Here is a 16218-nt window from a genome sequence, read left to right on the forward strand (position 1 = left end):
CTGTTCCTGATCTAAGGCTCTCGGCTTTTAGTTGAGATGAATCTGTGCTGCACTTTATGTACACGCTGAGTAGTGAGGCAGGGCTGTGGAGTCGGAGTCGTGTCGTTGGAGTCAGGGAAATTGAGGAGTAGGAGTCCGTGGTTTGGCTTACCAACTCCACAGCCCTGGATAAAGTAACACAAAGTAGATGGGTTCCGGGCAAAAACCATAATGAATAACTGTTTACACACGCAATCACTTGATTTTGCAAGATGGGACAGCAACTTTACCCTCAAAATGACAAGTGGATGGATTTGCGGATGAAACCGCTGTACCTACACAAAATCCAAATGATTGTTTAACCCCTGAACAATCGCTCACTGCTTTTTTGACAAATGCGCCATGTGGGCCCTGAGTCTGTAGTGAGATTTTTTGGCATCGCTGCATTAATGCTCTTACTATGTAGCAGGAGCAGGTTGGCTTTCCGGCTATCAAGCAGAGCCAAGGACCCTAGTGAAAACAAAAGAGCCGTATAAGGTGAGAGTCACACAGCCGTTATAACTAGGACGAGGATCACAACGCAATGCTCGGACTGGCCGTCCTTGACAGCTGCATAGAAATACATGCTGTCACGCTCCTGTCGGGAGAGCCGCTGGCAAATCTGAGCATTGCTTTGCGATCCTCGTCTGAGTTAATCGGGTCAGGTGATTTTACCCTTAGGCCACGTTCACACGGTCAGTAATAGGTCAGCATTTTTTCTCAGGAGTGGGAGCCAAAACCAGGAGTGGAACAATCAGAGACAAGGTATAATAGAAACAAGTCACCACTTCTGCATTTTTTACCCACTCCTGGTTTTGGCTTATAAATACTGATGTCAAATACTGAACGTGACCTAAAACTGATTCTGACTTCTGTCTGATTAAGACTTCAATGTTTTGCGGTCTAAATACAGACTATGATGCCATGACCAGCCGGGGTCTCCTGATCCGGATTCAACAGCCTCATGCACAACCTACAAGACTGTTGAGTCCGGGTAAGGAGACCCGTACATCATGGTACTTGCTCAGATAGAGAAATATGGATATGTGAATCTTTTCTTAGCGCTCACTGAGAGCTATTTAGCCTATGTAACAATTAGAAACTTAGACATAGGTGATACTTCCATTGGACCGGGTGATCACATGATTTCCCCATGTCTGTTGCATATAGCAAGCTGCTGGGTTTTAGCAGACCCTGATTAAAGGGGATATCCGGGACTTTTTGAAAAACAAAAAATGTGCCTAAGCACTAACAGGCAGGTAGTTTTTTACTTACCTGCCTGTTGTGCTCGGTGCCATTCTTCCCCGTCACAGACCGCTCCTGCCGGGGATTCAGCTACCTCTGCTGACATCACGTCGACAGTGTGGAGGCTTCTTTTCCTCTCCACTCTGTTGACAGGGCGGGACTGCCGACGTCATTCTGATTCTCCCCCAGTTAATCAGCGGGAATCTCGCTGTCAATCAAAATGACGTCGGAAGTCCTTCCCTGTTGACAGAGCGGAGCGGAAAAGAAGCCTTCACTCTGTGACCGCTCTGTGTCGGGGGAGAACGGCGCCGGGCACAACAGGCAGGTAATTAGCAACTACTTGCCTGTTAGTTTAGGCACATTTTACAGTTTCCTGTTACAGAATTGCAATGTATCCAAAAAATCGGATGTTATACTGTGGCGTCTGATTTTTTTTTCACTGACAGATTCTGTCACTGAAAAAAAAATCGATCATGAGCACTGACGCATTGAATAACATTGGTCCGCGTGCTATCCGGTAAATAATCCAATATTAATCCGATTTTATACGGTGGTGTGTGCGAGCCATCAATTTTCCAATCCTGGTAAACCCCTTTTTAGGGCCATTTCCCATGTAAACACTGCATTATTTTGTGCAGATAATTGACGTCTAGCATTTTAACCTCAGTGGATGTGATTTTAAACTCCGGCCCTCTGTGCGATTGTTGAACTGTGCGTTTTTCCCTGTAGGTTTCTATAGAGCTTGAAAAAAACACATGTAAAAAAAACAAAGTTGCTTTTTTAAGTGCAGAATCACATAGCTTTGCACTAAAAATCCATCAAAAAGCTGCTTCAAATCTGCACCAAAGATGCATAAAAATAAAAAAAAACTGGAAAAGCTTAAAAATCTTAAGATAAAAAACACATTAATTAGAGCAGATTGCTGTTGTGTATTTTGGTGGAGATGCCTGCAGAAAAAATGCAGTTTTGGACTTGGGAACATGGCTATTTTTTCTCGTTCAGAGGAATAGTATAAAATGAAAATCTGTCAAAGATGCAATAATAGATAACCTTATTAGGCTATGTGCACACGATGCAGAAATGAAGCAGAAAATTTCTGCATCATTTCTGCATCTCCCTGGCAGAAAAAACGCATGCAGATTGTGCATGCGTTTTTCCTGCAGAATACATGCGGATCCACATGCAGATTCACATGCGTTTCCGCATGCAGATTGACAAGCGCTTTCCAGGCGATTTTAGCATCACCTGGAAAGTGCTTGACAACTAGGTCACACTGTATAAATCCATGCAAACAGCATGGATTTATATAGTGTGACCCGAGAGAGTGTATATACTTACCTCCGATGGCCCGCGCTGTCCTGCTCACTCCGTTCTCCCGGCTGCCGGCAACTTTGAATTGAAAGACCTGCCGACGTCAGCATCACGTGACCCGTCACATGACTCTGACGTCACCGCAGGTCCTACAACTCACTGCAAGTGCCGGGAAGCAAGCAGGAGCGGTGCGCGGGCCGACAGATGGTAAGTATATATATATTTTTTATTTTATTCTTGTTTTTACAGCTTTTTTAATGGTACCTGGATGTGGATGAGACTCTCCTCTCCTCCACACCCGGGTACCATCCGCACATTAGAACGCACCAATTACGCAAGTACAGATGCAGTCTTGCGGAATTGGCGCGTTCTAATGCAAGTCAATGGTGGCGAAAACGCCGCGTTTCCGCAAAATTTAGGCTATGTGCCCACGTTGCATTTATGAAGCAGAAAATTTCTGCTGCATAAATGCAAGTCCTCTCCCGGAAAAACGCATGCGGAATTCCGCACGCGTTTATCGCGCATTTTTCGCGCGTTTATCACGCGTTTTCCACATGCGGAATTGCCTTGCGTTTTTTATGCATTGGACAAAGGCAATTCCGCTTGCGGAAACGCAAAATTAAATGACATGCTGCGGATTTTTGAACGCAGCATAAACGCTGCGGAAAAATCCGCAGCATGTGCATAGAACTTGCGGAATCCCATTGGGGACCATGGGGTGCGGATATACATGCGTTTTTCAAGCGTTTACGCTGCGGAAATTCCGCAGCATATACGCTTGAAAAATGCTACGTGGGCACACAGCCTAAATGACATGCTGCGGATTTTTGAGCGCAGCGTTTACGCTGCGGAAAAATCCGCATCATGGGCACAGCACATGCCGATTTCAATTGGGGAACATTGCTTCCCTTCTACCATGCGTTTTTCATGCGTTTCCGCGGCGTTTACGCAACTGCAAAAACGCCGCGGAAACGCATGAAATACGCATCGTGTGAACTCGGCCTTATAGTGTGCGATGACCTTTGGAACACTATTTTTGTGCAACTCTTGATTGAATCTAAATAATAATATTAGTAAACGTATACATTTAGGCTATGTGCCCACGTTGCATTTATGAAGCAGAAAATTTCTGCTGCATAAATGCAAGTCCTCTCCCGGAAAAACGCATGCGGAATTCCGCACGCGTTTATCACGCGTTTTCCACATGCGGAATTGCCTTGCGTTTTTTATGCATTGGACTAAGGCAATTCCGCTTGCGGAAACGCAAAATTAAATGACATGCTGCGGATTTTTGAAAGCGGCATAAACGCTGCGGAAAAATCCGCAACATGTGCATAGAACTTGCGGAATCCCATTGGGGACCATGGGGTGCGGATATACATGCGTTTTTCAAGCGTTTACGCTGCGGAAATTCCGCAGCATATACGCTTGAAAAATGCTACGTGGGCACACAGCCTTAGGGTATGTGCACACGATGCAGAAATGCTCAGGATTTTTTCCTGAGCGTTTCTGCATCTCTCTGGCAGGAAAAAACGCATGCGGATTGTACATGCGGTTTCCTGCCAGGGACATGCGGAAATGAAGCGGTCTTCACTTTCATTTCCGCATGCGGGTTGACAAGCGCTTCCCAAGCGATTTTAGCATCACTTGGAAAGTGCTTGTCAACTTCACACTATATAAATCCATGCAACCGGCATGGATTTATAGTGTGTGAATGTCAAAAAATAAAAAATAAATATATACTTTACCCTCTGATGGCCCCCGGTGTCCTGCTTCATCGGTCCCGGCTGCCGGCAGTGAAGACTTTAGGACCTTCCGACGTCAGCGTCACGTGACCCGTCACATGACTCTGACGTCAGCGAAGGTCCTTCTTCATTCAACCGCGAAGTGCCCGGGAAGCCGGCAGGACGCAGCGCGGGCCGTCAGAAGGTGAGAATATATATATTTTTTATTTTATTCTTTTTTTTTTAATGGTACCTGGGTCTGGATGAGAGTCCTCTCATCCACACCCGGGTACCATCCGCACATTAGACCGCATGAAAAGCGCATCAACATATACAGTGATGCGGATTCCATGCGGTCTAATGCAAGTCAATGGCGGCAAAAGAGCAGCGTTTCCGCAAAATTAATTGACATGCTGCGGATTTTTGACCGCAGCGTTTACGCTGCGGAAAAATCCGCATCATGGGCACAGCACATGCGGATTTCCATTGGGGAACATTGCTGCCCTTCTACCATGCGTTTTTCATGCGTTTCCGCGGCGTTTACGCAACTGCAAAAACGCCGCGGAAACGCATGAAAAACGCATCGTGTGAACTCAGCCTTACTAAGGCTAAGTGCCCACGATGCAGAAATGTTACTGATTTTTTTTCTGCATCTCCCTGGCAGGAAAAACGCATGCGGATTTTACATGCGTTTTTCCTGCCAGTAGAAGCGTTGGTCAAGCGTTTTTCACATGCATTTTCCCATGCGGGTTATCAAGCGCTTTTCCTAACAATTTTAGCATCACTTGGAAAAGTGCTTGTCAACTTGGTCACACTATATAAATACATGCAACCAGCATGGATTTATATAGTGTCACCAAGTTAATAGATAAAAAAAGAATAAAAATGGTAAAAGATAAAAGAAAATGGCTTCTTCCTGACAGAGTGGCCTTTCAGCCCATGTTGAGACAGTACTCGTTTCTGTCACAACACAGCTGTCGGGTGACCAGGGATCAGGCGCTCCTACCCTGTCCCTATCACTAGGGGGCACCCTAGCTCGCCCTATTCCCCACCCTCCTCTAACTCCTGAGTAAGCCCTCTGTCTGTTCACCTCCACCCGGGTAAGAGGGGCGCAACTGTGCACCGTAGTACACCAACCCGACAAACAAGGCAACACAGGCAGGGATTAATAGAAAACTCCAGGCACACAAAATATTCACTCACATATAACAGAGGAAAGCATCGGGGTGTGAAGGTAGGGGGATAAACCAAAATGGAGAAGGTATAAGGAATTTCCATGCAGACAAACTAAACAACTGTCACATATAATTCCTTCAACTCTCCTTCTCATAAGTAGTCCTCTCCCTCCGTTAGCCATGCAGCAAATGCTAGCTCTGACAAGAATTAGTATCAGAGCCCAGATTATAAAGGGAAAAGGAGTGGCTAATCGAGCTCAGCTGTTTGCACAGGGATTTCCAACATGGTTGTTTTACCCCTGTTCTGGCAGAACAAATAAAACATGTTTAAAAATGAAGGATACGTGCTTCTTCTCGGAGGCGGTGTAGGAGCCATCAGACGCTGTGGTCTTCTGGCTCCACCCTGTTGCGGTAACCCCGTGACAGTTTCACTGTAGATATTAACACAATCTTACCAGCTTCTGCCATCATCTTCACAAGGTCTTTTGCTTTTGTCCTTGGGTTGATATGCACATGTCGGACCAAAGCACTTTCATCTCTGGGACACAGAACCCGTCTCCTTCCTGAGTTGTATGATGGCTGGACATTCCCATCTTGTTTGTACTTGCGCATAATTGTTTGTACAGATGAATGAGGCACCTTCAGGTATCTTGAAATTGTACCCAAGGATGAGCCAGACTTGGGCAAGTCCACAATTCTCTTCCTGATATCTTGGCTGATTTCTTTAGACTTTCCCATGATGCTACAAAAAGAAGCAGTGTTTCAGGTGTGCATTAAAATACATCCACAGGTGTTTCTCTAACTCAGATGTTGCCCCAAAAAATCAGAAGCTTCCAAACACATGCCATCATGATATGGGCAGTCCAGAATTGTTTTAAGGCATAGAAATATTAGTGTATGTAAACTTTTGACTTTGTAAGTAATAATAATGCCTTAAAACATTCTCTCTCTCTCATTATTCTGACATTTGGGAAATATTAAAAATTATGGTAATCCTAGTTGACCTAAAACAGTAAAGGTTTATTCTGCTTTCATGTCAGATATTGAGAAAAACATGCATATGTGTATTTATATAGTGTATGTAAACTTCTGGTTTCAACTGTTTGTCTCTCCACTGACCACCTAGATCCCATCACTGCAATTACAGGCTGATGCTAGCATCTACCTCGTATGTAACATGATCACATCCTTTTCATTCCCAAAACCTTCACTTATTTTAAAACATTGTTTTGAATTGTTACTTTAATTTTTAGTCTTCTAGGGGACTTGAACTTGCAATTGCTTATACTATAAACTGTGATATTGTCCACACCACCCACAGCGCTGCTTCCTTGATGTTGTGGGGCATTCCCACACTAATCTCTGCATCATCATGTCGGCGGGCAGTCCAATGACAACAGAGGCTGGACCTCGCCCTGCTGTTTGGCTTTGTGTAAATGACGATTTGGCAGGGATGCAATTTAGTTGTTTGCTGCGCACATGACAAGGCACCTATCTATTATCTCTTAAAGGGTCTAGGTCCCATCTACATTCATGGCCAAAAGTTTTGGCACCCTTGAAATTGTTCAAGAAAATGAAGTATTTCTCCCAGAAAATTATTGCAATTACACGTATTATTATACACATGTTTATTTCCTTTGTGTATTGGAACAACACAAAAAAAAAATAGAGAAAAAATGCAAATTGGACATAATTTCACACACAACCCCAAAAATGATCCGGACATAATTGTTGGCACCCTCAACTTTAATATTTGGTTGCACACGCTTTGGAATAAATAACTGCAATCAATCGCTTCCTATAACCATCAACAAGCTTCTTACACTTCTGAACTGGAATTTCGGACCACTCTTCTTTTGAAAACTGCTCCAGGTCTCTCATATGTGAAGGCGCCTTCTCCCAACAGCAATTTTAATATCTCTCCTTCTAATCATATAAGCATACCCCTATGGGCTTCATCAACATGATTTTCAAGAGCAATGTCACCAATGGTTATTTGAAAATCTTGCGGCTGGCTGAGATCTACTGCTGCGCAGTGTGTACAACTGGCTTCATTGCGTATTCCCATGGAGGGAAAACATCGTCCACGATATTTCTAAAGAGCTGGCGGTGATGTCATTTTTGCAAATCATGTCGCTCGCACGTGCTTACATGATTAAAGGGAAGAATTAGTCTGGGGTAATCAACGCCCTCCTCCCAAATAGTCATCCACTAATTTGCTTAGCTTCAAAGTTAATTTTATATTCATCCAGCAATCTCTAAGGCACATAAAGGGGTTTGTTAGAATGCAGGAAAAGATTGCTATATATACATGATGGCGGTTTAAGGGGACTAGGGCAGCTGTCGAGTTACCGTACCTTTAATTTTTTTCATGAATAAATGGTACACATGAAAATAAGAAACTTTGTAATATATGTTATTAGAGAAGCTGTTTCTTTCTCCTCCTGGACTGATTTTTCACTTTCAGAATTCTCAATTCAAGTATGAAATCTCTCTTCAGTGAATGCCGACTTTTCCATTACTGAGATAGGAAATGACAGTTGGTGCTCATAAAGTTCCATGGAGAAGTGTAACTGTCATTTCAGGAGAACTTGCAGCATAATGTCTGTGCTTGTTTCTAGCTCCTCCCCCTCCATTCCCCATAGAATTATAAAAGCATCAACTACCATCTCCTTTCTTAGTAATGGAAAAATTTTCACTGATCAATGTGCTTGAGCACATTGATCTCCGAGCAGTCTTCAAAAAAATGGTGGCCGTGATTCGCCCCCAGGGCGTTGGGGTACTCGGCAGCCGGGCCTTGTGTCTGCTTGCGGGGGTTATCACGGTGGCTGGCCCGATCCGTGACCCAGGGCGGTCAGTAAAAATTACTAATGAAAGTTCAAATAGTTCGTGACGCCACCTGTGGTGTCTGGTGAAGGCCACCAGCGCTGCAGCAGTCCTCTGAGGCAGGTGACAAGGCAGCTAGAGATGGTACAGCTCCCCACAGGCGGAGCAGGCCTCAGGGCAGTCTGGTAAGGATGAATAGAGGTGGGTGTGCTGGGCGTTGTAGTGCGGTGAGGAAAATTGGCGCCGGTCAAGAAACAGACAGAGGCACTTCCATGCAGTCGTCCAGGGCTTTACTTGGTAGAACCCCACTTTCAGATGTACCTAATTTGACCTTCTTCACACTTGGTCCTTCTCACCGTTGCCCTACGTTGCCCACTCTCAGTCCCGCTCGGGTATGCTGAAGTCCTTCCTGTACGTCGGATCCGGGACCAACCTGACCCCCTGGGGTTTTGAATGCGGCAAGCTCGATCCCTCCTGACACCGGGCAGGAGCGGGGCGTACGGGTGCCGTCCTGCACTCGCTGTACGCCCTTGGGATCCTTTCTTAGAACTGGAGCCTACTCCCTGCTCCCCTCCGGGCCACTATCCTGGGCCCTAACTGTGGAGCAGAGCTCTGACTGAGCCTTTGCTCCCAGACAGTCCTCACTGACCGTCTGTATTGTACTCTCCCCTGACTGAAGACTTAATATGGCTTCCTATTATATACCTACTGTATATGTGCTTCCTGTTTCTACTTCCTCCACCCACACCCACTATTGGTTCCCCCTACCTTTGGGTTCCCCCCTACTCTAGCCAGGGTCAGGGCTCAGCAGAAAACTACATTGCGTCTTGCCCCTCCTGCTGGCCTGGAGCAGTGTAGTGTTGATGTAGGTGTTCGGGGTTCTATGCAGCACTCCCTCCTTACCTGAGAGAAGGGAGACGCCACACCTCTGGGTGAGGTGCAGTATCTCTGTGGCGACTGAACCCTCAGGGGCGCCACAGCCGCGCATGTGCAGATATAGATCTCGGCTCAATGACGAGTTGACATTTTAATCTGTGCCTGCACTGCCACCGGCTCCATTTTCCTGAAGACTACCCGGAGATCAATGTGCTCAAGCCTGCGGCTAGGCCGGGGCGAAGATTGAACCAGGAGGACGATAAAGAGAATAGGAGCAGTGGAGGAGCCTTGGCAGAGCTGAAGAATCTACCCTCAGTCCTGCCCCCCCAGTCCCGTCCCCCACAGTCCCGCCAAAAAAAACTTCAAACGCTCATTACACAAAATCCACAAAACGGATTTCTTCACCACAGGTATTGTTTTAATCAGTATGACAGCGCCAATCTGGCCATGTGTGCACTTTACTTAGTAAAATCGTATTATTATAAATATTATAAAGTTGCTTATTTTCACGTGTACTATTGATTTATGGAATAGAAATTATAACGACGATTACTCTTTGTTTTATTTCATGCTGAATCTATATAGACGCCACTATAAGAGGTTGCTGCATTGATTTTTACTTTACCAGTTGTTTGCTTCATAGGCTTTTTCCACATAACCGAATGCAGGCCTATATTCCTAATAGTTCACCCTTGAAGGTTACCATGGTCAGGCTGCTGGGACAATTTGTAATTAGCAGTTTTAATGATGGCATGGCTCAACCTCTTTATAGCATAACATAAAAAGTACCATAAATACTTTTTTTCAACATTTTTCAGAACAAGACGTAAAGTAAGAAGGATGATGAATATTTTACTTCTCTCTCTTAGTTCTCCATTTTTTTTTTCATTAAAAAATGTGTAAATGGAGTCACTGTGAAAATGGTAAATGTCAATCTACCATTACGGTCAATAATAATGGATGGGATTATGGTATATGGGTTGAAATGTAATAATATTACTAATAGTTTGTGATATTATTAAATGCATTGTCCACTACTTTGATATAGATGACATATCATAAGGCTATGTGCCCACGATGCAGAATTGAAGCTGAAAATTTCCGCAGCGTTTCTGCATGTCCTTGCCAGTAAAAACGCTTGCAGATTTTACACGCTTTTTTTAAGCATTTTTGCAGCATTTTTACATGCGGATTTGACTTGCGTTTTTCAAATGCATTGTGACCTCAAATCCACATGCGGAAATTCGCAAATAATGGACATGCTGTGGATTTTCATTGGGGACCATGGGGCACGTATTACCAAGCGTTTTTTAAAGCATTTCCGCTGCGGAAATTCCGCATCAAAAACGCTTGAAAAACGCATAGTGGGCACACAGCCTAAGGATATGTAATTAATAACACTGATGGGAGTCTGTGATGAACCTGTAGCCGCCATCTTGGTAATGATAAATCATATCCAGGGATGGCCACACTTCAGCAGCCCCCACCCTTGGGACCTTCTGTTAAAACGTCAACTAGATAGTTTCCCCCCATCCAGGCTCCTGTAAGATAAGAAGCCTACTTAACACTTGAATGCTAGGAGCTTCAAAGACTTCGAGAGGAAACACAGCCAGCAGGGGGGGGTGCTTCGTCTATCTGTACCTGACCATTTGTCCCATAGGACTAGTTTCTTTGTCTGTCACAAGCATGGAGGCATAAGATATAGAAACATGAATAGTACACGCATGTTGCGTGGGATGGGCCAATAAAAAAATATCACGGCGTCCCGGAGCCATTGCGCACACAAGCCTCCGCGGTAGACGTTTGTACGTGCTCTGGAAGCCAAGATATAGCGCGGAGCCATTCCTGAGGACCGTATGGTATCATAATTGATATCAAAAGGTCGGTTACGGCGGCCCGAATCCATGGGAACCCCTGGGGGTATCATGAGACCATCCCAGAAGAAGTTATTGGGTTCCATAGAATTTGGGCTTCTGATCGAAGTTAGACCTGAGGGTGGAGACTGAGCCAGCTGACCTCACCAGCAGTGGGCGGGACGGGGCAGGTAAGATAGCAGGACAGACAAGAGACAAGTCAGTCTTGACCCAAGAGTGGTGTGCTGAACATCTGAGCACCAGCTGAGGCCACCAAGGGGAGGAGCAGTTTGACCATGCGGTGGTAGGCCTCAGCCTGTAACAAAGAACCGTGCCTGCGACCGCAGAATCCTCTCCCTGCGTCACAAGAAAATCAAGAAACCGGTAACTGATATGCTGTGGTGATTCTGTGTGTTGTATTCCATTGTTGTATAGTTTAGCCTGACCTTATACCTGTGTATATTTAGTTGTATATCGTGTATCTAGTGTATTATTATAATCAATTACCTCAAGTAATTGTGGGCCTGCCTTTTATTCTGCATAACGAACGCACGTCCGTGTGAGCTCGGCTCAAGCCAAAAACGCTACCCAGGGTTGGTTCCTGACCCGATATAGGCCCATTCACGGACTGGGCGTATATCTAAAATAGGGACTGGTGGCAGCATACCAACTGGGGATTGGGGAAGGCTGGTAGTGACGGTCGGAGGTTCAGATATATATATTCCTGGCGCGGCCAAGGAAGATATATATACCGCCCTCACTACAGAGGGCCCCGATACCCAGTAGGTTACAGGACAGTCTCCCTGGCGACCGCTTATCCTAGGTGCAGTTCCTTGACTGACCTGAGGCTAAGAGGGCGCTAGCGAGTTGTGCTGTGTAGTGACGTTACGGTTTAGTGACGTTGAAGGGATAACACACTACCGTGTTCCCTGCGCTGGTTGCAGCTTCCTGGCACTACTTTCTCTAGGTGCAGTACCTTGACTGACCTGAGAGGTAAGGGGGCGCCAGAGAGCTGCACCCACCGGCCGGCTTTCATCACAGAGTCCGACACTTGGGACCCCCAAACATCATCAGATATGCTGGCGGCCGGATGTAAACAGTATAAGGGGAGTGGAGCACCACAGCTCCATACATTAAGTTCTGAATGAGAATTGGGCTGCAGTACCCAAGAATGACCACTAGTGAGTGATCACTGACTCTTTCAGAAACTGAAATCAAATGCTAATTAGGATTCCCGGTGCATCCTCGACGTGGTCAAGAAACTTTGTGCACCCATCCACTAGTCTTGCATGTCCCCATCTGTCACTGCTGATTGACAGCGCTGGGTTCCCTGTCTTTTGCATGAAGACAGATGGAAGAATCAATTGGTCACACTCCTAAGGACAAAATTCTTTCACCTCCCTATAATTATAAAAACGTCACTTCTATTAATTATGTATGTTATGTATGTATTACAGCAGTGACCAAACTATATACAAAATGTGTAATCAAAATGATGTTTCTAACAGTCAACCAATTATTTCTTGACTATCAATAACTGATAATAAATATATATATATATATATATATATACACTAGATGGTGGCCCGACTCTAATGCATCGGGTATTCTAGAATATGTATGCGGCCGACCGGGCGCAATCAGCAAAGCGCTGTTTAAATTTGGCGGCAAAATCGCTGATTGGTCGCGGTTGCGGCCAATCAGCGACCGGTGTTACTGAGAACGGGGAGTGGCGTTGATGTGCGGGTACTTCCGACTGCATCGCCGCTGACTTCCATGCGGCTACCGTCGGGAGATCAGCGGCTAGTGCCACTGATCTCCCGACGGCAAGTGTGAAGGGAGGACCGGGGAGTGAGGCCGCCGGCCGGGGTACTTGTGCTGCGAGCAGCCGGGAGATGAGTGGCTGGCACCGCTCATCTCTCGGCTGCGTCGCCGCTGATCTCCCGACTGTGGCCTCCGTGTTTAAAATCCGGCGCCAATTCGCGGACGTGCTGCAGCAGTCGCTGATTGATCGCGGCCGGCTGGGCGCGACCAATCACAGAAGTGGGTTTTAAATTTCGCAGCAACATCGGTGATTGGACGCGACCAATCAGCGAACCGTGTTACTGAGTACTGGAGAGCGAGTTTAAATTTTGCTCCCAAATGGCTGATTGGTCGCGGGCGGCGGCCGCGACCAATCGGCTGAGCGGTGTTTAAATTTGCCGCCCATATCGCTGATTGATCGCAGCCGGCGGCTGCAGCCAATCAGCGACCCGTTTTACTGAGAATGGGGAGTGGCGTTGATATGCGGGTACTTTCGGTGTGAGCAGACGGGAGATGAACGGCTAGCGCCGGTCATCTCCCGGCTACATCGCTGCTGACTGCCATGCGGCTACCGTCGGGAGATCAGCGGCTAGTGCTGATCTCTCAACGTTAGCCGCATGGAGGTCAGCGGCGCCACCGGTCGGGGTAGTTCTGCTGCTATTATTTAACACAATAATTTTCACATTAAGGGTGCAGTCAGATGGCCGAATTGCCCACACAAGGATCACATCGCAGTCCTCGGACTGGCCGTCGGCTCTCCTGACCTGGGCATGACAGCATGCATTTCTATCCAGCTGTCATGCTCAGGTAAGTAGTGCCGACTGTCAGTCTGAGGATTGAGATGTGATCCTTGGGCGAGTAGTACTACCTTCTAAATGCGGCCTACTGCAGCTTTACAGCTTAGTGGTAATGTATTGGAAGGGGTATTATACATAGACGCTGTCATCTGTTGGAATATGATTAGATAATAACGTGCTGAATAATACAGCTTTGCTTTCACTTCGCCTGAATATCAATTTTCATATGATTCCGATCTTGACATGTTCAGCACTATCGAATTTAGTGGAGGTTTAAAAATAATTAATATTTAAATTATTTAATTACTGTTCCACTTCCAGGCATTTCAATAATATCACCAATTGTACTTTCTTGTACTTGTAAGTTCAAACAAATGATTGTCCAAAATATAGAAGGCCAAATAATTACGATATTATTGCTGCCAACTTGCAGTTAGATGGCGATGCTTTCCAAATTGTGTATACCAGCAGTCCCCAGCAACATCCGACTTCCGTATGACTTTTAGTTATGAACAGAAGATGTTAAAAAATAAAAGAACTAATATTCACTTAGTCGCTCACCTTTTCAGCCACCCTGCTGCTCGCTGCCCACTGTCCTGTCATCTTCCTTCCGCCGTCGCGCGCTGCATCTACTGCCTCTTTACTATAGGTCGGGACTTCTGGACGCGTCCAGCCTCCAAGGTTACTGATCATTGTCAGGTCATGACGTCAAGATGTGCGCCAAAACCTTATACCACACAGTGACTTCTGAGGCCTGGACCCGGTTAGAAGTCCTGAGCTATAGTGAAGAGGCTGGAGATGAGGTGCATGTTTACGAAAGAAGAGTTCCAGTTGTCGGGCAGTGAGGTGGCCAGAGAGATGAGTGAAGAGATTATTGGTAAAAAAAAACAAAACGTCACAACTAATACCATCCCGCTGCTCGTCATCTGATCCTCTTCTTTCTGCCAGTGTACACCACATCTCTGGCCTCTTTATTTTAGGCCAGGACTTCCTACTGTGTCCAGGCCTCTGAGATGTATACTTTCCCTCTGCTGGTATTTCCTGCTGGTGTTGGTCTCATTTGTATTTACAGACCTACTGCTGTAGTTTAAGCCAGTCAGTGAAAGACCAGCTAGGGTCCATCTCTTTGCTGTTTATTCTTTACTTTGCACCTATCTTCTGTTTATTTTTAGGTAGTATGCAGCATGCTCTCTAACAGTACGTACTTAATCCTGTATTTTTTGGTTAGTTTTAATCACTCTGGCATCTCTTTCTATTTCAGCACACTTTCTGTAGGTAATTTGCACTCTGCTCTGCCCTCCGGTTCTTTAGAAGGATCGTGAAGCGCTCGACTGCCTTTCATGCAGCATAGGTCTGAGTTGCCATCATCTAGTCTAAGTCTATCTCAGCTCATGCTGGAACCACTAGGGACTGCGGGGTCAGGATCTCTAGTCTTTACAGGAACCAGCAGGGTCAGTTGCGGTTTTTAGTGTGTTACCTATTTTCCCGAGTGAGTTGCTACACTATCATAACACCTGACCAACTTTGATTCATTAAAGTTTTCTACCAAAGGAGGCTGTAGGCAATGTTAGGCACTTAGTATGCACCATATTGCTTAACAACAAGCGCGTCTACTTTAGTATTCCTTACTAGCAAACCAATGCTGATAAATGTAATTTGTTGTGCTGATTTCTGTAGCTATTCACTAATATAGCCCTTAATAAAAATACTGTCACGGGTGTGTCAGAGGTGACAGACAGTCGTCCTGCAGTGGGTTGCAGGAGATCTCTACGTTTGGCATTGCAGACAGCCTCTTAGATAATAGGCTGTCTTTAGGACCGAGCGGCTACCTTTCTCTTGCTAATTATATACCTGGTGTGTCTGAGAGGGAGTCGCCGTCTATATCAATTTCTACTTGTGAAGCTTAGCAGGAGCAGTACTTCGTCCTCTCTGGAGCTTGAGGTCTTGTGCTTATTTGGAGTTCATCTAAAGCTAAGTCATTTCGCCTGTTTTTTCTACCCTTGTTGTCTATAGAGTTTAGTGGAGGTTGACTAGTGCTCATCTCATTCCATCCCTAGCTATAGCCTTATGCCAGGGAGAGTAGGGCGAGTCACGTGTGCGGCGATTGCTGAGGAGGCAATATAGAGATGTTATTGGAGACAGAGTGATGCTAGACCAGACTAGGGGGTCTCCATTTCTCCCTTTCCCCTCTGTGTTGCACGAAGTCTTTCCTACACCTGGTGTGACAAATACCGTTTTCCATAGTTTCCAGGGCTCACTGCCTCGGATGGTGGATTCTCTTTAGAAGATGAAGTGTCAGGATTGTGGCCATGAACCTCCGGAAGAAACCGCAAAGTTCTGCAGTATGTGTGGATATCGCATGCAACCGCCAGCTCCTATCACTCCAGCAGTCCAAGGTAAATTACACCTTTTTCTTTAGATTATTTTGTTATATTAAAGGTGTGATTACTTACCATGGTCAAATAGGGTTTTTGCTAAGCTAATTGTGAACGTTGCTGCATTTTGCAAAAAAAAGTTATTTGAAGTGATCTGAACGCATCTTAATTGTTTCTGTGATTTTAATCTGATACAAGCATAACGTTCAGTCTCT

General features: G+C 45.6%; 1 protein-coding gene across 3 annotated transcripts in view; it reads left to right on the top strand.

The window, feature by feature from the left end:
- The window catches only part of RNF213 (ring finger protein 213), a 271043-nt gene that overhangs the window by 28021 nt on the left and 226804 nt on the right, over nt 1-16218 (top strand). For all 3 annotated transcript variants that reach the window (XM_073649777.1, XM_073649776.1, XM_073649778.1), the window contains exon 2: nt 15873-16024. In XM_073649777.1, coding sequence (XP_073505878.1) covers nt 15916-16024 — 109 coding nt within the window. In that variant the 5' untranslated portion in view covers nt 15873-15915. The remainder of the gene's footprint in view (nt 1-15872; nt 16025-16218) is intronic.

Source organism: Phyllobates terribilis, unplaced genomic scaffold (genome assembly GCF_046119375.1).
Source record: "Phyllobates terribilis strain yellow unplaced genomic scaffold, ASM4611937v1 Scaffold_10__3_contigs__length_209671492, whole genome shotgun sequence".
Classification (NCBI taxonomy): Eukaryota; Metazoa; Chordata; class Amphibia; order Anura; family Dendrobatidae; genus Phyllobates; species Phyllobates terribilis.